Raw genomic sequence first — 22,213 nt, forward strand, 5'->3', positions numbered from 1 at the left:
ACTGCTGTAGGCCATATCCATAATAAAGGCTATGGATATCTATGGTTCTAGTTATTCACAAAAGCAGCCATATCTGTCGTTTCATTCCTTCCCTGTTGATAGTGAAGTTAGACGGAAATGGATTCAGGCTATCCGGCGGGATGAAGGACCAAACCTTACGATTAAAAAGGGGAGCACTTAACATTATTGTCGCTACACACAAGACGTTCACTTGGACAGCCATAGACAGAACAAATTGATACCATAAAGCTTCATTAAAAGCATAATATAATGCTTTAGTAAGATAGTATATATCTTCTAAAATATACATACATTATGTCTAAGTGGACACGCTAATGATTTGCAGAGGTGGGTAGTAATGATCATTTACTTCGTTAATGAACAGAGAAACAGTAGTGCTTCATATAGTGTCTTTTAGATAAAATTAAATATTAGAACTACGTTAATGATATATGCAGAGCAGAGATGAAGACCAGATCTGGGGACCAAGAATGACACACACACACACACACACACACACACACACACACACACACACACACACACACACACACACACACACACACACACACACACACACACACACACACACACACACACACAGAGACACACGGACACAGAAGTGCAGTTCACTCAAAGTCAGCTTTATTGTGCTCGTGCCATAGTTCATATAGCAGGTCTCGGGTATTGGCTGAAACCAACAAATAGAATAACAACTCCATATAGAAAAGAAATGAGACGGAAAAGAGTCCATAGATCACATATGCCATGTTGCTACTTGTGGATAATGACTAGCACATGTCTTATGAGTGTGTGACTAAACAGGGAGTACAAGGAATGATTAGATAGACAGAAGTGGAGATGAAAACATATTTATCCTAACAGTGCCACACTGTGGTGGTTTGATAAGTTGTTGCGAAAGTGAGAGTGATCTAGACTAAATTCAAAACATGAATTTTATACAGAGAATATGCATGGCAATTTGACATTTTTATAAGACGAGAAAGAGTTTTTCCTTTCACTATATTTTATTTTTTGTCATGTAGCATCACCTGGAATCTCGTTTCCTCCTAAAGACATTTTGTGCATCCAGGCTATTGTATTAATGTACACAGGCCTGTAAATAAAGCATAGTAAGACTCATAATGATGTCTACACCAAACACTACATTTTTCAAGAGTTGGATTGTGTAAATGTATTTACCTTCCTCTTCATCCCGTTTCTTTTCTCGCTGGGGAGGTTTTGTCCAGGACAATTTGACATCAGTGATCCCTCGTGATGCCAGAGCAGACTGAAGCTGGAAAAACATTATCCACGTTATTATTTGATTCCACATTATTACCAGGTGGTGTCATTTTTAAAATATTTTAAATTAAAAGAGTTCATTGCACTTTTTAAAAATACCGTATCAGAACAACTTAAGTGTTTGCTTCTGCAATGGAATTGAATAATAAATTAATAAAACTTTTACTTTTTATATCACAATTCTGACTTTATTTCTCAGAATTGTGTGATGTGAACTCGCAATTGTGAGAAAAAAAGGCCAGAATTGAGATTTTTGAGATTATAAAGTGTCTTTGTTTATGGTTGTGGAGTTAAAGGAGAACTCCGGGCAATTTTTAAGTTAATCTTGATCTATGGTTCACTGTCTATGGTTCCCACGGGACTTCAGCGCGAGACTACAGCTAGCCGTCTAAAACACTATTTAGGTGAATTTAAACAATGGCTAAGTTGCTAAACGCATCTTGTTCACATGTAAGGGCCCTGTTCATGTTAGACAGACATTTTAATTGTATTTTGTGTCTGTTATGAGGCACAAAGACACTCTTTATGTATATGCCCCCATAACTGCCGTTTTAGCTGAGTGACTCTGGGCATTCGCTGTAACAGCTCGTGTTGCAAGCACCAATCCGGTTCGGTTTTATTTCTATAGACAGTACTCTTAAAGGTATAACAATCAAGATTAACTTAAAAATTGCCCGAAGTTCTCCTTTAAGGTTTGTGGAAGAGGCATCTCATTTGTTTCTTTAAACTTTTAAAGGATCAGCAGTTTGAGCGACGATGACTGGCAGCTTGATTCACCACTGAGAAACAGAAAGAGTAAAGTTTCTGGAAAACAACTTTATGAATCTGTTTCTCAAAGATACAGTAGGAAAATTAATTGATTAACATTATAAGTCAGAGGGAAAAAAATATAACAAATGCATGATGTGACTACATTAAAAGAAAAAGTACATGCAACTATTACTGTAGTGGATTTTACTGTTTTTGAATTCAACTAAGGTGTCTTTTCAATGTTAATCTGCTTTATATTTAAGAAAAAAAGGCCAAGTTGATGAACAGGATAGCAGTGAACATGAGCAGTGAACTACAGTTTAGTTTACAGCCTGCATCTGCTAGTTGTAGTGTTAGTGAATGTGTATTTTCTTTTCCTAACCTGATAGAGAAGTTTATCGTTCTCTGGGTCAGAAGTGGAGACAAATTTCATCCTCACAAAGCTTTTTCTCACTGAAAAAATACACATCAATACAGTAAAGTGAACGCACACGTTGTACAATGAGTCGTACTAGACAGATGAATGGGACTGTGGACTTTTTTCAGGATAGACAAAACAAGGCCATAAGACATAAAAGTGTCTCCATTCAGAGGTTATGGTTATATAATTATGTAATTAAATAACAATATAAGTATGTTGCTACTCGTAAAAATATCAACATTTAAATGGTTGCTGTCATAAAACCATTATGGATTTATTCAAACATAAATTAAAATATTAAAGAACAGGCAAGTAAAAATGCAGTGAATATGTAACTATTTTCTATATGTAAAATATTTTAGCTGACTGAGTTCATGGACATTGAATAGCTTTTCTAAGATATACATGTGACGTTACATGACATCTTTCCACGGTTGAAACACTGAGCGATTAAATGACACATGATTCATTTCAGTAAGTTGTACTGTATCTTTCAACATTCCTTTTGATGTTCATTCATGTTTATATGGTGTTGTAACTAGTAGTAAAGAGGAAGAGATGATCGGTTCATGTGACGCCTGAAAAGTGGAAATTATGACTTAGAAAGTCAGAATTATGTGATAAAATTCAGAATCATGACATGCAAAGTCAACATTATGACTTAAAGTTATAACTATGTGATAAAATGTCAAAATTATAGAAAAAACTTTTCTCATAATTATGACTTTATTTTCGTTTAAAAAAAAAAATTATTATGTCATAACTATGACTTACTGGAGCATGATTGTTTTGCTTATGTGGTTGGATACGGGCTTCCATTAAAAATCTGACTAAAATATTGATTCTTGGGATTAAAAACCAATATCGGTTTATCAAAATAATTATCTATTAAAATCGAGAAATCAATATTTTTAACTCAGCCATAATATGTGTGTATATATTTATTAATTAATGTATTTATTTATATGCATAATGAAAAGGATTGGGTGATATACCGGTAGACAGCATTAACTGTTAGAAATTTGTCAACCGGTAGAGATTTTGGACTATCATCTCTATCACAGTTATACATGCGCTCACGCAAGGCCAGCCCTGACCAATTTGCTGCCAATTCTAGGTATTATAAACTGGCCGGAATTTTGAGATCGCAATAGACGTGAAGGACTATGACGTAATTTAGATATATTTTTAAGATGGAAGAATGCGGTTTTACAGATATTAGAAACATGACTTTTAAATGAGAGATTGGTATCAGAGAGCACACCCAGATTCATAACCAGCGACATAGACTTGACATCAAGCCATCAAGTGTTAGACAGTATTCTAGGTTATTACGTGAGGAAGTTTTTTGTCCAATAATTAGAATCTCTGTTTTTTCAGAATTAAGTAATAGGAAATTACAAGTCATCCAGTTTTTTTTTTATATCAGCTGTGCATTCCGTTATCAGCTTTGCATTCTGGCCTGGGTGTGCTCGTTGTACCACGGCGTTGGACTATTTTCTTTAATTTCTTTAAGCGCAAAGGAGCAACTGTGTCTAAAATGCTGGAAACGAGAGAATCAAAAGTTTCTGTCACAATATCGAGTTCTTCTAAGCTAATTCTGAGATGATGAAACTGATCAGGACGATTATTTATAAAGCAATCTTTAGTGGCAGAAGTGATAGGTCTAACATACTTGTAACAGAGTCGACTTTGCAGCCTTGGCTAAATGAAGTTTACACGAAACTAGATAATGATGTGAGATGTCATCGCTCTGATATAGAATTTCGACGGCATCAACATTTATTCCATGTGATAATATTGAATCTAGAGTATGATTACGACAATGAGTAGGTCCTGACACGTGTTGTGTAACTCCAATTGAGTTTACAATGTCTTTAAATGCCAATCCCAATGCATCTTTTTCGTTGTCTACTGTATATTAAATCACAAACAATTAGGACTTTATCAAAGAATTTGCTGATTTTCTATCAGAGTTAGTACTGGTTGCAGATAAAGTCTGTATGGTGCCCTGGTGGCCTGTACACAGTAGCCAGCAAAACTGTCAAGCGGGATTTATAATTTACACTGGATAGTGTTACATTAAGCACTAACACTTCAAAGTAATTATATTTAAAACAAGACTTCTCAGTAATTCTGAAGATATTATTATAAATTACAGCAACACCTCCACCTTTGCCTTTCAGAGGAGGTTCATGTTTATAACAGTAATCTTGCGGGGTGGACTCTTTTAAAGTAATATAATCGTCTAGGTTTAACAAGGTTTCTATCAAACACAGAAAACGCAATATGTAATCATACAATTAACAAAAAGTGCTTTTGAAAGTAAGAGATCGAATATTCAGCAATCTAAGCTTTATCATTTGTTCAACTGTATTATATCTGTTTTTTATTTGTTGAACATCATTTAAATTTTCACCCTTAAATGGGTTTGGGAGTTTTTTGTATTTCCTAATTCGGGGAACAGACACAGTCTCTATATGATGATATCTAGGTGAAAAGGTGAAAGAGTCTCTATGTGATGGGATTTATATGACCTTGGTGACGTAAAACAGCTGGCAGACGGTCGGTTTAGCCAGTTTGTCTGCTTCCTGACCTGAGCCCCAGATTGTCATGTTTGACCTCTAAGACTATTTGCCAAATTACTAGAGAGAAGAACAGCACCATCCCAGGAGGGATGAATACCATCTCTTTTCAACAGGTCAAATGCAGTATTGACCTGTTAAGTATTAGGTATCTGTTCACTGAAATCAAACTTTTTTGAAAGCTCCTGCCAGGGTGAAGATTTTTAGAAACTCCGGTTGCAGTGTTGTCGTGTAGACAGTAAAACTGGAGATTTGGATTGTGACGTCGGAAACCGGAACCGGTAATAACCTTTTTTCCAGGCTTCTGATTAGCCAACATGACTTTACGGTTAGGGTTATTTATATGCTCTTGACAGCACTTCATAGCGTGTTTTTCATGTGGACGCAATTTTTTTTTAAATGACGGAGTGTACACAAACAGTGCAATAGCATTAAAATATTATTAGTAAAAAAAAAAAAAAAGTAAAAAAAAAAACACTCATTTGGGCGCCCCTATGGATGGGCTGCACCCCTAGCATTTGCCAGGGACCAGTCCTGCGCTCATGTGACGTTGCCGTGCTGCGCCGTCACAAAAGCTTATGATTTGATTGAATTTTAAAAAATTTCTGATTAACAACAAGTGACTTTAATTAAACCTTTAAAGCAGCAAAAAAGGTTTTCGTTATGTGCACTCGCTGTCTTAGAGTTGAAGCTACTGCGTGAGTACTAAACAGTTTGTTTTGGGGCCTATGTGGACTTGAATGGTCAAATACACACATGCGTGTCAAAATGCCCATCTTCATGAGTATCCTCATAAACAGTCATTTTTGTCTTAAATGAATGTAAACAGTGAAAAAAACACAAGTGTATCAGTACATTCGGTCTTAAAGTGACAACAGCCTAATAACCCTGCTGTCATCTGTGTCAGTGTTTATCAAACAACTAAAGACAAAGAGAAAATCACTCATGGGTCCTGACTGAATCACTTTTACAACTATAATAAGAATAAATGTACATTTAACTTACACTTTGAAGACTATTCAGTGTTTTTTGTACATTTAATTACTTACACTTTGTAAAATGTTTCTTATTTAGTGGTTGAAGTTTTGCAGGTATGTATATTTCCTTTGTGTCTTTTGTTCTGTTGTAGTTGTTCTAATTTTATCTTCAGTAAGCATCATCTTCGGGGTTTTTTTAAACTTAGGCTAGTTTTAGGTTTTTGTGATATTGAAATTGGTGATTAGGGTGAGTAAAAATAACTATATTGTGATATATAGTTATCGTGAAAGAAACCCTAACCCTATTACCTGGCAAACTCCCATAGACTTCCACCTCACACAGCGTAAGAATCTTCAGATTTCCAGGAATAATCACGTTCACGTAACGTCCCTCCATTTGAGGAAAGTATTCAGAAGAAGCACCAGCTGGAATACTTTGAACTACAGCACATCTGGAGAGAGTCAAAGAGATGAAGGAAAACACATCAATCATTTTGCATCGTTTAAAAAAAAAACACACAATGTGTAGGATCAAATCTTAGAAAAGACTAAATCATTTTGTAAAAATGCTGATATCTACCTTCAAAGTAGCAAATATATTTCTGTAGTACTGTACAGATGCAACAGTAGGGAATCAAATAAAGTCCCTGTAGTCAATAATTGTATCCTTTAAAATGAATCTTTGATCACCAAAAGGACATATTTATCCCCCCCGGGGTCGACCAGCTCGCTTTCTTTCCTATCAGTGTGAAAGAGACGCACAATACTCCAGCGATTTTGATCATACAGATAAGCGTTATAAATCATTCAAAACTTTTATTTGTGTACACTTACAGTAACAACAAAACTGTGTTTTTGTAAAATAAAGAAAACAAGCACGGTGCGCTTTTTTGCCGTCTCTCTCTGTGAACTTTTTTTCTTATCTTTAATGTGACCCATGCGCTGTGTGCAGTCTTTTACAATCATCCATGTCCACACAAACCTGTAAACTCCCTCATCACCTCAAAACAAGCATCAAACTTCATCATTCCTCTGCTTTTCATCGAGTTAGGAAGACCTTGGATTTACCTCAGAAGAAGGTTACAGAAGAAATCCTCAGAAGAATCATTACACCACGGCATTGGTTACGGCTTTTGTTCACACAGCGTGTGTTCCGGGACTGATCCCGGCAATGTTACCAGTCCACAACCCGGCATCGATCCCGGTATCAATCCCAGGTTGTGTTTGCGTTCGCACAGAAGGCGTTCTGGGCATTTCCCGGGATCAACGCGCTGTGTGAAAGGGGGTAATGTCACATCGATGTCACGTGTCTTTACGGGATTTTTACGGGTTGTGTGTGAACGCACACTCTCTGATTCCGGAAAATCACTGGCAGTGTGAATCAACTAGTCACAATCTCTGTGTGAAAGGGGCTTTACTAATTTGTTAATCAGTTTCTTGTTAGTTAAAAGTAGTTACTAAAGTGTTAATAATGCGTTACTCGTTTGTTCCTATGAAGTTATTCATTAATGACGGAACAGTATTCTTAAATGCTACCGATTAGCCTTTGGCTTGACTACGTTATCAAACAGCTAATAATGTGTCGCTAATGTTACATAAACCATGTTTCCATTCGGCATCTCTGAGTTAGACAGCTGCTTTCTAACAATCATCAGAAACACTTTGAACTCAGAACGTCAAAGGAGAAAGGCATATAGTTCACCATAACATCGTAATATACATCATGTACACAATTCACCCGCTGTTTTTCTAAATGTACCCGATTTTTCATATCAACAGAAAAATATACCGGGATAACCTGGCTTCTCTTGAGACTCCCCTGCTTCAGAGCAAATTTAATGACATGCTAAAGCCCGCCCGCGTGCTAACATGATTGGGTACAAGGTAGTTTGTGACGTCAGAAACGCCAGCGATTTTAAACCATGTCTTTTTTTCACTGCAGTTTAAAGGAGAAATATTCAGCAATGGTGTTGACTTATGAATTTGCACATGGTTTGTCTTAAAGCATATTAAAAACACCACATAGGCAAAATACATTTCTGGAAGAAATTGAAACTAAGTTTTTTGACACATTGGTTTCAAAGTTTTTTGAGAAGTTTGTTTCTTTTGTTCCTGTAGTTGCATCAAACAACGGCGATTATCCATCACATGCTCATGGTGATTTTCAACTATTTTACATTTTGGGAAATTTGTGCCTAATTCATATGAATTTGTACGATCACATTTGTACAATTTCGTACAACCACAATAGGGTGTGGGCCTTCTCGCTTCCTTTTTTCTGAAAATTATAAAATATTTACTGTATGTTTTCTCTTGAGAATGGGTTTATCAATAAACTTGATTCCAGTTAAAAGGTTTAGTGGGATTCTATATAGAACTCTAGTGTGGCGAAGGACGGCCGAGGGACGTGAGAGAACGGCGCGAGGCCGGTGGTGCGATTGCTAATGAGCAACACCTGTGAAGCACACCGGCGTCGCATCTCTCACGGAGGAGCGGAAGCATAAAGGAGGAGCGACGACGCTGATGATCGAGAGAGGAACAGGCCTGTATTTTAGTTGTGTTTTGTATTTGTATTTTATTTTGGATAGCCAGCAGTCGTCCGCGAGGGGCTACTGGCGGTATTTTTGGTTTGTTTGTTTTATTTTAATAAAGTAGGGGAGAGCCGGGACGATTGAAACGCGGGACGGATGAAACATTGAGATTTCTTTGAAAACCACTCACGTTATGTACGTCAAATTTTGTCAGCACGTACAGCACGCAATGCCTATCAGACCCGCGAAAACATTTCTTCTTTACGTCTTGCCGTTTTTAAGTTAGAGCCGGAAAGCTGTTTTTGAGTGTGGTTAGTGAAATCTTTCGTGCGGTACTTTTTTTTGACTGACAAGTTGTATTTATTGTTTCATGTGCCATTGTAATAATAATACGGCAGGTGTATTAGTACTGCATCACACCCTTAAGTGTATAATATCAGAGTTTTTTTAGTTTACGGACAAAACAGGTTTAAATGGCTGGAGGCGCTGTCGGGACGGTTGAAACAGCGACTCGTGCCAGTTAAACCTGGTCATAGGAAAACACTCAATATGACTAAATCACTCAATATGACTCAAGGAATAAATGTAAGAATTAATTGTAAACGGATTTGTCTGTCTTCTTCAAAATAGCTTATTAGAAAGATTATGCAAAATGCGCAAAGGCTTATCGCCGATTGTTTATTGGGCGACAGAACAAAAATGTTAATATGAACCTTAAAATGAAAATAAATGACAAAATATGTTTGTAACAATATGTACATAAGTTACTTGTCAGGTATTGTTCATAAAAACAAGAATTAGATGAAGAGTTACCGTTTAAACTGTTATGTTTCATCCGTCCCACCCCTGTGTTTAAATCGCCCCGCTGTGGAGGGACGATTGAAACGAAGCCCAACTCCCATTAAGTAAATTTTTACTTAAATCATTCTATGTTTCTAGCGAATAATACATGATACTAAGAGAACACATATGTGAGTTGTTGATCACACACACAAAAAAATCTATCTGTAACCTTATCTTAGAAAACGACGTTTATCTGAAAAGTGTTTCAACCGTCCCGGCTCTCCCCTATCTTGATTATTCGTTCCCGCCTCCTTCTTCCCTGAACAACAGTGCTACATCTAGGTTTCCTGAATCAGTTTCAAAGAACCTTTTATGCCAAAAAGGTTCTATGTAAGGATAAATGTCTTAAAATGACTGCATAATACGTTCATGTATAATTTTTTTTCTGGTTTAATTCATAAAACTTAAAAATGAATTAAAACTAAATGAATGAGTTAAAACTAAATCCCAAAAATGATCCCATGAAGGAACCCCTAAAATGTTCTCTGAACGTTTTCTACTAAGAGTGATGAGTATCTGTAACCTGGGATTGTTGTTGCCGTTGTTTTCCAGGGAGTTTCCGATGCGAATCTCCGCTCCGTTGATTCGATCACTCCTGGTGTCTGCTCTGTTTGTGATGGTCACTGCACTAATGTAGTAACTATCCAGCAGGTCCAGCCTCCACCATGGATTATTCTCCTGTCTTGTATGGGTACAAAATGAGGCTTCGCCTGGGGCAAATTTTATTCCATCGATCGCACGTTCAGCATTCCAGTGAAATTGAAATATAGATGACTGAACAGCATTTCCAATTAATATCTCATTATCTGGAAAGAGATTAGGCTGCATGTCAGGCCATATTTTAAACAATAGTAGTCAAAGGTTTCGATTGAGTAATTCTGTATTTTTTCTTAAATACAGTAAAAACAGTTAAATTATGAAATATTATTACAATATTATTGATTGATTGTTTTAACATCTACTCTCGTGTAATGGAAATCAATCAATATACAGTATTTATTCCTGTGATCAGTCTTCAGTGTCACATGATCCTTCAGATATCATTCTAATATGCTGATTTGCTGCTCAAGAAACATTTCTGAATATTGCAATGTTAAAAACAGTTTTGCTGCTTCAGATTTGGAAACAATTATTTTATATATTTTTCAGGTTTCCTTGGTTAATATAAAGTTAAAAAGAACAGCATTTATTTGAAACCGAAATCTTTTGTAACATTATACATTTTTACTGACCAATTTAATGCATCTTTTATGAATTTTATTTATTTTATTTATTTATCCTTTATTTAACCAGGTAAATCCCATTGAGATATCACTATCTCTTCTTCCAGGGAGAGCTGGTCAAAACGGCAGCACATAGAGTTTCACACAGAGATATCCATAAAAAACAACACTCATACAAAACAAAAGTAAAATCAAGAAATGCACTTACAAGGCTCCTTTAAACATTTAGCAAAAGACATTTAAGAGTACTCAGAGGTGACAGTATCTCTAGTTTAAGTAAATTTTGCAGATCGTTCCAGGCCCAGGGAACATGAAAAGAAAAAGCACGTTTGTCAAATTCTGAGGATACCTTTTGAACTTTTAACCAAATGTGTGATCGAGATCTAGTACAATAAATATTTGTATAAAAAGTCAAGAGATTTTGGATATGTGAGGGCAACTTTCCTAAAAGTGCCTTAGCAATGAACATATATACATGTGCAATTTCCTTCTATGATCTAAAGATGTCTATCCCAATGATTTATATAATATACAAGTGTGTACAGTATGTGACTCTGCACCACAAACAAAGCATAACGCTGCATGACAGACCGAGTCCAGTTTAAAGATGAAGCCGCATGCATATGGTCACCATAATAAATAACAGATAAAAAAGTAACCTCCACTATTTTCTTTCTAGCCTCATTATGAAAGCGATTTTTAAACGATAAAAGAACCCCAATTTTGGTTTAAATGTGCTGTCGGACATGACATCTGGGAAAATGCTAACTTTAGCTTGATAGCACTAAAAGCGTACATCCCACGCTCTCTGCAAATCGCCGTCCACAGCCACGCCTGAAAGCATGAACGCGCACAGCCCAGAAGACCGGAGACAACGTTACTGCAATACATCATGTGTCATTCACCGGTGAGAAAACTTTATAGTACAGGGAGTAACAGTACTACAATACCAAACAAATGCTTAAAAACAGAATTAGATGTAGCAAGTTTTCATTTTGTTTAACTAGCAAAACTTGTCAGTGTGTAATAATGTTTCTTGCATGACAGGGTTTCCACAATGAGAGTCTGATTAGCTCCGATAAAGATATATAGATCGTAGATCCTTTGCCAGTCCCACTTGTTGACAGGCGGACCTAGGGAACACCAAGCGGAACGAGCCCGATCTCATGAAAGTGCGTATCTGTACAACGAATGTTATTTCTCGTGGCATTTATAAGCCAAAAAGAGTTTTTGCGTGCATATGATATGCACTTTATGGCGTGTAATACCTACGCACTCCACACCCTAATCCTACCCAAGGGGTTTTTAGTGCGTAGCAAACACACGCTAAAACTATTTTTGTCATGATCGCGGGATGAACGACAGGAAGCAGATGCAAGTTACAATTTTAATGAAGTTCAATAGAATAGGACACACAGTACAGCCGATGGTGAAGTGACGCAGGGGCTTCGGTGGCCAGGACTCGTGAAGACGTGCAGTGAAGACGTGACGACAACGAAAACCCCAATCCACTTGAACACGAAGACGAAACAGGAACACCAGGCTGAACAGGAACACAGGAACACCAACACCGAGGACCAGAGACAACGTACTGACAAGGATGCAGAAACAGAGGTAGGAATATATATGGTTGAGAGATAACGTGCAGCTGGTGAGATGATGATGATCAGCTGGAGCGGATCCGGAGTGCCAATCATTCACGCCCACACGCACGTGCACTCATACAACAACATAAACACGAGACAAGAAGAGACCAGAGAATACGTATACCGTGACAATTCTAGGCGTATAATTGGCACGAGAAATAACATTCGTGGTATAGATACGAAACTTTCATGAGATTGTGGGTGGAGCTGGAGACCACAACAACAGAACAGGCAGACCCAAGGTAATACAGAAGTAATCCAAAGCTAAATTTGCATCTGCTATATATGAAACAACACCCAGATCACTGTTATAAAGATCATGAATAAAAGCCTGTTCGTTAAAATGTTTAAAAAAAATCTTTTAAGAAATAAACGTGGTCAACTCTTACACAGACATTTCTCACACAGACAACTGCGCAGTGGTCACTTAAGTCGTTACAAAAGACACCAACCGCTGTAAACTTGTGGACAGCATTAGTTAAAATTAAGTCCAGTAAAGTCAATATATCAAATTCCTTTTTATTAACTCAAGTTGCTTACTTAATCATTTGTACCAGCTAAAGAGGGTCACAAATCGCCCAGTATAATTAGTTCAGATTTATTTGGAAGAAGTCTGCAAGTGCAAGGGGACTTGAAGGAGATGAAAGTGGACGATTGCATCCAACCACAACAATGTCCGAGCCAGGTAAAATATTACATTTTAGAGCTAATAATTCAATTCCATTTGGTTTGCTGAATGACTATAAGCAGGAACAATTTAAATGGGTTTCACGTATATTGCAACTATTCCTCCTTTCTTAGCACAATCAGATCTGAAGATATTATATGCATCAATATGAATCATATAGTTTGTAACTGATGCTTTTAAGCATGTCTCAGTAAAAACCATTATAAGTTGAGTTGAAGAAACCGTAATCGTTTTGCAGATTTGCACTCATCAGGAGTTTGAAGTTGAGTTAGCTCTGGTCCTGGATTGGGATGGACATTTCCCGACAATAAAAGCAAAAGGAAAACTAACCATGTTCTCCTCGCTGTGCCAACGGTAGAATCCTTCTGAACAATCGGCGATGCATAGTGTGAAAGACTCCCATTTCCCTGCAACCACAACCAACGCATACCTCACGAATCTGCTCTGGAAGAGGGTAACAACTCAGAGGGAAGATCTCTCCAGACTAGCCGAATCTCCTGCGCATGGTCCTCGAGCAGTACCGACCCGGTCCCAGCATGCGGAGCAGGCCACTGAGTCCACAACCAGAGCGTTGTTGCCTCCCAATCGCTCCCGCCGTTCTCTCCAATACAGTCTTCCATGCCCGAAGACACACCTGTCTCAGACGTCCACGACATCCGGCCGCAACACAACTAAATCCATAAGATGGATAGCTGCATTTTTAAAAACCATGTCAAGCTAAAATATACTAAACAAAACTGAAAGAAAAATAATACTTTTACACAAACGCTTATAATAACCAAGTTAAAACAAATGAAAGAACAAGCACACGTCTACAAACAAGTGCCATCTTGAATTTGCATGTGCATATTGCAGTATAATTTCCTTTCCTTTCATCTTACTGCAAACTTTTGAATGGCAGTGTATCACTGTTTCCACAAAATACGAAGCAGCACAACTGTTTTCAACATTTATAATAATCAGAAATATTTCTTAAGCAGCAAACCAGCATATTAAAATGATTTCTGAAGGATCATGTGACACTGAAGACTGGAGTAATGATGCTGAAAATTCAGCTTTGATCACAGGAATAAATTACAGCTTTTACATTGTAATACGTTGCTGTTTTTACTGTATTTTTGATCAAATAAATACAGCCTTGGAGAATAATCTTAATTATTCCATACTTTTATAAACTGTATATATTGTTACCTGTTCCATAGGCTCTCACTTCACACAGAGTGATATTCTTTGAATCTCCAGGAAGGACCACATTCACATAACGGCCTTCCATTTCACTGCATAAGTAAGAGACGGATTGACCTGCTGGAATACCAGAGATTTCTGCACATCTAGAGAGAATTTGAAACATTATTACTTAATGAGACTCTTGATATTGCTTTAGTTCATATTATCTTTTTAAAAAGATAAATTTCTCTTTTTAAAAAGATCCTTTTAAAGAGGTCCTATTATGTTTTTTTTTATATCCTTGTCTTTCTTTAGTGTAATAATCAAGAGTCACTGTTTCTGAACTCCCTGAACGCCTCCATTGTGGTCTTGGGTTTTCTTATGAGAACGAACACATCACAATATTCCTCGTTTAAGTAATTCCCGCCTAAGGCATACGTAGAATAAAAGTGTGGGCCTGGTTGAGTTAGTTAGTAGTCAGTCACATTCAATGTTAATGTCAGTGATTGACGAATTGGGATCTCGCCTGAGAGTCCAATCACATTTGAGTGGTAACAGAACAAGCCAATGCATATTGGCAAGTGAGATTTGTATCTTTGTATAAAAACTTTGAAAAAAAGAGCATAATAGGTTTTAAATAATATTGCACATTCATGTCATACTTTTGGAATACCATTAACATTTTGATTGTTACGTGTTTTTGAGTAAATGCAAATTTTTCACGAAAAATCAAGAACATCACATGGGATTGTTGTTGCCGTTGTTGTCCAGGGAGTTTCCAATGCGAATCTCGGCTCCATCGATTTGTTCTGGACAGCAGTCGATCCGGTTAGTGATGACCACTTTTGTAATGTTTTTCAAGTCCATTAGATCCAGCCTCCACCACGGGTTAGCCTCGGTGTTGGTGTGGGTGCAGCAATTATCAATATTATCAGTTGCAACATTAGCACGGTTGTAAAATGTGGACGACTGTTCAGCCCTTCCCTTTATTGCAATATTCTCTAGAAAGGGTTAGGAAAATACAAAACATGTTATTTTATATTCCACCTGCAGTAGAAATGGCCTGTGTCACTGCATTATAATATAATCAGAGCATGACTTTCTAAATAACCTAAACTGAATTGGTTTCATCCGAGAACATGTTCTTTCATTTAAATATTAAAGCCCATGTTGTAGGTTAACCACCACTGTCGATTAATGGGTACATAAATCACTCAAGATATGTATATCATTTTTAAAATGTCTCAAAAATGGTCTTACAGACCAGTTCCCTTTCGAGGGAACTCAACACTGCGTCGAGAATCGACTCTTTGGGGACGCTCCCTTAGCGTGCGCCTCTGAAGTATGAATGAAACTATTCCAATCCTGATCGGTGTTGCGTCATGACGTAACATGTGACGGCATAACCGGATGCATAAAAGCGACGCTGGCACACACACACACACTAGCTTTTCGATCTTCAGCAAGCGCTCTATGTTACGACTCTCTGTCTTATTTGGTGTTGTTTGTCTATCCCTATATATATTTTAGCCAGCCAGCAGTTCAGAATGTGTGTGCACCCCTGTCCTCGTTTTATTATGGATGGGGACACGCATGTTTTGTGTGTGAACTGTTTGGGAGCGCAGCACACCCAGGCAGCTCTCGAGGGAGCTGCCTGCGTACACTGTGAAGCACTACCCATGAGGGTGCTGCGCTCCCGGCTGGCGTGGTTTGATAAGCTCGGTCAGGCTTGCGTTCCCCGCGGTTCTGGTCCCGCGTCTGTTGAGGCGGCGCGGCGACTCAGATCGTGGGGTTCGCAGCGGGATCTTGCAGATGAGAATGAGACTGCTGCGGCACTTTCTCATTCTTCATCTGAAGATCCCGAAGCCCCTGTGAGTGGTGCAGAAGCCCGCGCTGCAGCTTCTTCTGCCCACGACCAGGTCCCGGTGCTTGAGCTCTCTGCTTCCGAGGAGGCAGAGGATATCAGCATCGAGGATGACCGTGAGTCGAGCGCTAGTTCACGGCCAAGCTTATGAGGAGCTGGTGGAGGTTGTGACTCGTGCCGTGGCCAGACTTAAAATCAGCTGGGAACGCAAGTCGTAAGCAAGTTAGACGAGCGTTTCCTGTGGCACAGGTCACAGCCTCAGCGCCGGGGTTTGCCGTTTTTCCCCGATCTCCACAAAGAGATCTCGAGATCGTGGGATAAACCGCATTCGTCCCGTGTCTCCCGTCCATCTGTTGTCGATTATAGCAATGTTGTGGGGGCACGGGATATGGGTTATGGGAAGATGCCTAAAGTCGAAGAAGCTCTAGCCGGTTATCTATCTCCTGAGTCGGCATCTTCCCTTAAAACCCCTGCGCTGCCTAGTAAGCCCTGCAGAGATACATCTGCTTTAATAGGCAGGGCTTACATGGCGGCAGGTCGGGCTGGTTCATGTCTGCACTCTATGGCTATCTTGCAGGCATACCAGGCCGATCTCCTGAAAGATTTGGACGAGGGGGAGGGGCCAACTCCTGAAGATATTTCAGAGTTGCGCAAAGCCACAGATTTGTCTCTCCGGGCCACTAAAGAGACGGCCCGCGCTATTGGCCGCTCTATGGCAGCCATGGTGGCCACGGAGAGGCATCTGTGGCTCAATTTATCTGGTCTAAAGGAGAAAGATAAATCTGTTCTGCTGGATGCGCCGCTTTCGCCTTCTGGCCTGTCCGGCGACGCCGTTACATCGGTCGTCGACAGGTTTCAGGAGGCGAAGAAGCAATCTGCGGCGTTCCAGCAGTTCCTCCCCCGAAAATCGAAGTCCAAATCGAGTAGGGTGGGGCAAGAACATCAGCTCCAGCCATCAACCAGCTCCTCACACCGGGCAGAGCAAAGGGAGAGCGTTTCCTCTAGAGCCCCTCCTCCGGGAGCTTGGCAACGGAGGAAATGCTCCCAGCAGAAGCCCCCCAGCCAGAAGGGCGATTTAAGGGATGTCCTTCAGGCTAGGAGGGCTTCAGGAAAGAGGTCCTAGCCAGAGTGGTGGGACCTCTGAGGGCTGTCCCCTCCGTTGTAGAACAACCGAGGTTGTTCTCACAGCGGAGCCCTCTAGGAAACGATGTGAGTTGCCCGCCCGTCGGTGACGCTTCGGGCCGCATCATATTCCAGCAAACGCACTGTGGGTCGTTTTTCTCGAAAAATAAAAAACGAGCATCAGTTATGGTCACGAAAACCGTATCGACTACACCCTGCCGGTCTTCCGCTTCAGGGGGTCGAGAAGGGTGCTCGAAAAACACCAGAGGCCAGTCTCGAGAGGCTGGTTCCCTTAGTAGATTTTTTTAGAGGCATGGTATCATCTTCCCAACATATCTGCATGGGTCCTGCATATAATATAGTCAGGGTACAGACTGCGGTTCGGGCACCGCCCCCCCAAATTTTCTGGGGTGGTGCAGACTACAGTGGTTCCAGAGCAGGCTCAGGTGATGGAACAATAAGTGCAATCTCTGCTGCTAAAGGAGGCCATAGAACGTGTTCCTCATTCAGACAGGGAGTCCGGATTTTACAGCCGGTACTTTATAGTTCCAAAGAAGGATGGGGGGTTGAGGCCAATTCTAGATCTCAGGGTTTTGAACCTCTCTCTGATGAAGCTCAGGTTCAAAATGCTCACTATTCCTGTCATCGTGAGTCAAATCAGATCCGAGGACTGGTTTGTCACGATAGATCTAAAAGACGCCTGTTTTCACGTATCCATCATTCTGGCCCAGTCTCGAGAAATGGCAGTTCGACATCGAGATGTCGTCCTTGGCCGCATTCAAAAATTGGGGTTGAGACTCAACCCAAAGAAGAGTTTGTTAGAACCGTCCCAGTCCACAACGTTTCTAGGCGTTGTGTGGAACTCGACTACGATGCAGGCACGCTTGTCTCCGGCGCGTATCGAGTCCATTCTGGCGATGGTGTCCAAGTTAAAGCTAGGGCAGGCCACTACTGTAAAGCAATTCCAAAGACTGCTGGGCCTCATGGCAGCGGCATCCAACATTATACCTTTGGGCCTTCTACACATGAGGCCCCTTCAGTGGTGGCTGAAAGCCAAGGGGTTTTCCCCCAAGGGGAATCCATTTCGTATGATCAGAGTAACGCGCAGATGCCTTCGTTCTCTAATAATATGGAAGAAACCTTGGTTCCTGTCCCAAGGGCCAGTGTTAGGAGCGTCATGTCGCCGGAAAACCGTTTCGACAGACGCCTCCCTCACTGGCTGGGGCGCGGTCATGGACGGCCGCTTTGCCAGGGGTCTGTGGCAGGACCATCATCATTCTTGGCACATAAATTGTCTAGAGATGTTGGCTGTGTTCAGGGCTCTGAGGAGCTTCCTTCCAGACATCAAGGGTTACCATGTCCTAATACGATCGGACAATACATCAGTGGTAGCTTATCTAAACCGACAAGGGGGACTCAAATCGCGCCCTCTGTGCAGACTGGCGCATCAGGTTATTCTCTGGTCCCAAGGGAAAATACTGTCTATCAGAGCTATGTATATTCCGGGGGTTCAGAATCAGGGAGCAGACATCCTGTCGAGGCAGGGGCTGAGGCCCGGGGAATGGAGACTTCATCCAGATGTGGTGAAGTTGATATGGGAGAGGTTTGGGCCCATGGAAGTGGATTTATTCGTGTCTCGAGAGACGTCCCACTGCCCACTTTGGTTCTCCCTCTCACATCCAGCCCCACTGGGGTTGGATGCCATGGTACAGGCCTGGCCGAGGCTTCGCCTGTACGCATTTCCCCCGATCGCTCTGCTTCCGGCAGTCCTGGAGAGGGTCCATCAGGAGGGCATCAGTCTACTTCTGGTTGCCCCAATGTGGCCGACCCGAGTATGGTTTTCAAATATAATTTCGCTCCTGATAGCTCAGCCATGGCAGATTCCTCTGAGGAGGGATCTATTGTCTCAGGTGGAGGGCACCATCTTCCATCCTCAACCAGAGCTGTGGAAACTGTGGGCCTGGCCTCTGAGGGGGTTCAGTACCTAAACGCTGGTCTATCAGCCGGGGTGGTTGAAACCATACTTAGCTCTAGGGCTCTGTCTACTAGGAGATTATATGGCCTCAAGTGGAATGTTTTCGTTACTTGGTGTAGAGAACATAATTTAGACCCAGTTAACTGCCCGGTGGCTTCAGTTCTGGAGTTTCTTCAAGATCGTTTCTCTGCGGGTCTCTCCCCTTCCACGCTTAAGGTGTACGTGGCTGCCATTGCGGCTTTCCATGCGCCATTAAGTGATGGGCCTCTGGGGAGGCACCAGCTGGTCATTCGTTTTCTCCGTGGTACTTGGAGGATGAGACCGACAACCAGGTCCAGGGTTCCTGCCTGGGACCTGGGACCTGGCAGTGGTTCTGGAAGGGTTATCCCTGGCCCCCTTCGAACCTCTTCAGTCGGCTTCGCCTAAAGATCTTACCTACAAATTGGTCTTTCTCTTAGCCATCACCTCTCTTAAGAGGGTGGGAGATCTCCAAGCCCTGGCAGTGACACCAGCTTGCTTGGAGTTTGCCCCTGGCAAGGTTAAGGCCTTTTTGCACCCGAGACCGGGCTATGTGCCTAAAGTGCCTGCTAATACGGCTAGGTCTATGACCCTTCAGGCTTTCCATCCTCCACCTCATGTGTCGGCAGAAGAAGAGAAGCTTCATTTGCTCTGCCCCGTCAGAGCTTTGAGTATTTATCTCGAGAGGTCCTCTTCTTGGATTAGGTCGGACCAACTGTTAGTGTGTTTCGGGTCACCTAGGAGAGGGCTCCCGGCATCCAAGCAAACCATTAGTAATTGGATTGTGCAGGCTATTGCCTTGGCTTATGAGGTGCGCAATTTGCCTTCACCTCTGGCCATAAGGGCTCATTCTACTAGAGGCATGGCGTCCTCTAGGGCCCTCCTCTCGGGAGTTCCCCTCCAGGAGATCTGTGAGGCAGCCGGTTGGGCTACCCCACACACTTTTATTAGGTTCTATAGTCTGCACCTCCCCAGTACGCCTGGCGCACGTGTGCTCTCGTCCTGCTGAGTGCCTGAATCAGTTTCACTCCTGGGCAGGCCTGTCTTCGGTGCGTGGCCTAGTGGGCATTCGTTCCCCAAAGAGTCGATTCTTGACGCAGTGTTGAGTTCCCTCGAAAGGAAAGTCTCGGGTTATGACTATAACCCTTGTACCCTGAGAAGGGAACGAGACACTGCGTCGTCCTGCCACGCCCCTCGAGGCCTTAGAGCGTCTTGCTTCATCGCTAGGCTAGTGTGTGTGTGTGCCGGCGTCGCTTTTATGCATCCGGTTATGCCGTCACATGTTACGTCATGACGCAACACCAATCAGGATTGGAATAGTTTCATTCTTACTTCAGAGGCGCACGCTAAGGGAGCGTCCCCAAAGAGTCGATTCTCGACGCAGTGTCTCGTTCCCTTCTCAGGGAACAAGGGTTATAGTCATAACCCGAGACGTTTTTTTACGTTTTTGGTATTAAAGTTTTTTTTTTTTTTTTTACACAATTCGGTGGTGACGTCACGTTGGGGAGAAGTGATGGAAAGGTAGCCTCAGCACTGTTGCCAGACGTACGATAGTTATCGGATTTGTACGATAATTTTGACCTCACGATCAATGATGAAAAAAACCCCGTAATGTACGATTATTTCTGAATTTTGTGACACTTCAAATGATGGTCATTGTAATCATAGGGATTCTGTACCCATTGATCTAGAAGTGGATCCTTACCGTCAGGATTGTGAGGAAAACTCTGTGAGAGAGGGAAAGAGCGAGAGACCTTGCGTGTGTGTGCAAATGTGCGTGTGTGCAACAAAACCAAACAATCCACCATACAAGTTAGTTCAGATACGTACCGGTAACCTTTGTCATAGTACTGGTAAACTTTGTCTTTGTCATCTAGAAATAGACGGCATCATGCTAGCTATATGGGCGTTTCTAAGCGTTTATCTCTTCCTCCGGTGAAAATGTTGGTGAAAATGTTGTTGCAAATGTTACTTACCCGCCGCGTGTCTGTCGCTGTGTTTGGCAGGTGCTTGTGTGGGCGGTATAGAGAGAGATAGGCAGACAGCCAGATAGCATAACAATAGCGTTATGGGGTCGTCTATAAATAGCTAGAAATATATAGTAGGTAGATTGACAACGTAGAGTTGGTCGCACGTCAGAGGCGTATTGTATATGTATTTATCTATTTATCTATAATCTGCGCTATCTGAATACTCTCGTCTACTACTCGTCTCTCTAGTCACTCTCAATGCTCTCAAGGCGGGCTTTGGTAAATTCTCTCCCCAAGGTGACGTAATGCAATGCATTGTGGGGGAAAGGAGAATCGTTGCAAACCGCTGTAAGATAGTACCTACTTTTTCGTATTATATTCCGTTTTGTGATACCCAACAACATAAAATACAATGGATAACAGTTTAAATGTTTATTACCAACAAGCCTTAACCCTGCAACAAGGCCTTTAAAGAAACAGTTACCTTGCAAGTTATCTGTCCCGGCATGAATTGCAACAGTGCCTGTTTGCCAAAATAAATAGCAAATGGTTATAAATCTGGAAAAATGTCATGAAAAAGCATTAAAATGTGCCTCGCCGTTTTAGGCAAAGGTTTAGTGTGAAAACAGTTTTATTTATTTTCTTCTAAATTCTGATTTTCTGTTCTCTGTTTTAATTTATCTAGATTCCATTCATGTTTTTCATGTGTTAGAAATCATACACTCTTAAAAATATAGGTTTTTTATTATTTTATTATTTTTTATCATTTATACTGTTTCTGGACCAAATAAACACCCAGGATGCATTCAATTAAAACTCATGTTTATTTTAATGTAATTGCAAAGCAACTCACAGACTCACAAACACAGTTTGTGTTTTTCAGACATCTACAGAAGATCTTAGTGAGAATTAACAGAGGTTTAGATGTTGATATTTGTTTCATTTCATTTTCAGTGTTTGCTTTAGTTGTGCTCTTGGTCCCCCCTTTTATTTTCTGTGTTACCTTTTCTTTGGCTGCTGTAACTGTGTTTGTAAAACACAATTGTTGTGGCAGATAAGCCAAGAAAGTAAGATCATACTCATCACAAAAAAGTAATATAATAATCAAAAAATTAGTGTCTAATATTG

General features: G+C 40.8%; 1 protein-coding gene across 1 annotated transcript; it reads right to left on the bottom strand.

Moving 5' to 3' along the window:
* Positions 1-1,102: 1,102 nt before the first annotated feature.
* On the bottom strand, positions 1,103-18,032 carry LOC143736432 (uncharacterized). The gene is made up of 7 exons (XM_077227132.1): positions 17,948-18,032; positions 14,879-15,137; positions 14,161-14,300; positions 9,936-10,218; positions 6,348-6,490; positions 2,438-2,508; positions 1,103-1,297 (listed from the first exon to the last, which is right to left on the bottom strand). Exons 1-7 carry the CDS (start codon positions 18,030-18,032, stop codon positions 1,103-1,105), a joined length of 1,176 nt encoding a protein of 391 aa, XP_077083247.1.
* Positions 18,033-22,213: the final 4,181 nt, after the last annotated feature.

Source organism: Siphateles boraxobius, unplaced genomic scaffold, assembly GCF_051911475.1.
Source record: "Siphateles boraxobius isolate OS27281-9 unplaced genomic scaffold, OSU_SipBor_1 130, whole genome shotgun sequence".
NCBI lineage: Eukaryota > Metazoa > Chordata > Actinopteri > Cypriniformes > Leuciscidae > Siphateles > Siphateles boraxobius.

Bases quoted from the DNA above. Each gene is read 5' to 3' on its own strand.
- LOC143736432 (XM_077227132.1), bottom strand. From the start codon at position 18,032: ATGGACTCGATACGCGCCGGAGACAAGCGTGCCTGCATCGTAGTCGAG. The intron at 15,138-17,947 runs GTTCTAACAAAC...AACCCTTTCTAG, and splicing joins AAACGTTGTGGACTGGGACG to AGAATATTGCAATAAAGGGA. The intron at 2,509-6,347 runs GTAATAGGGTTA...GTATTTTTTCAG, and splicing joins AGTCTATGGGAGTTTGCCAG to TGAGAAAAAGCTTTGTGAGG.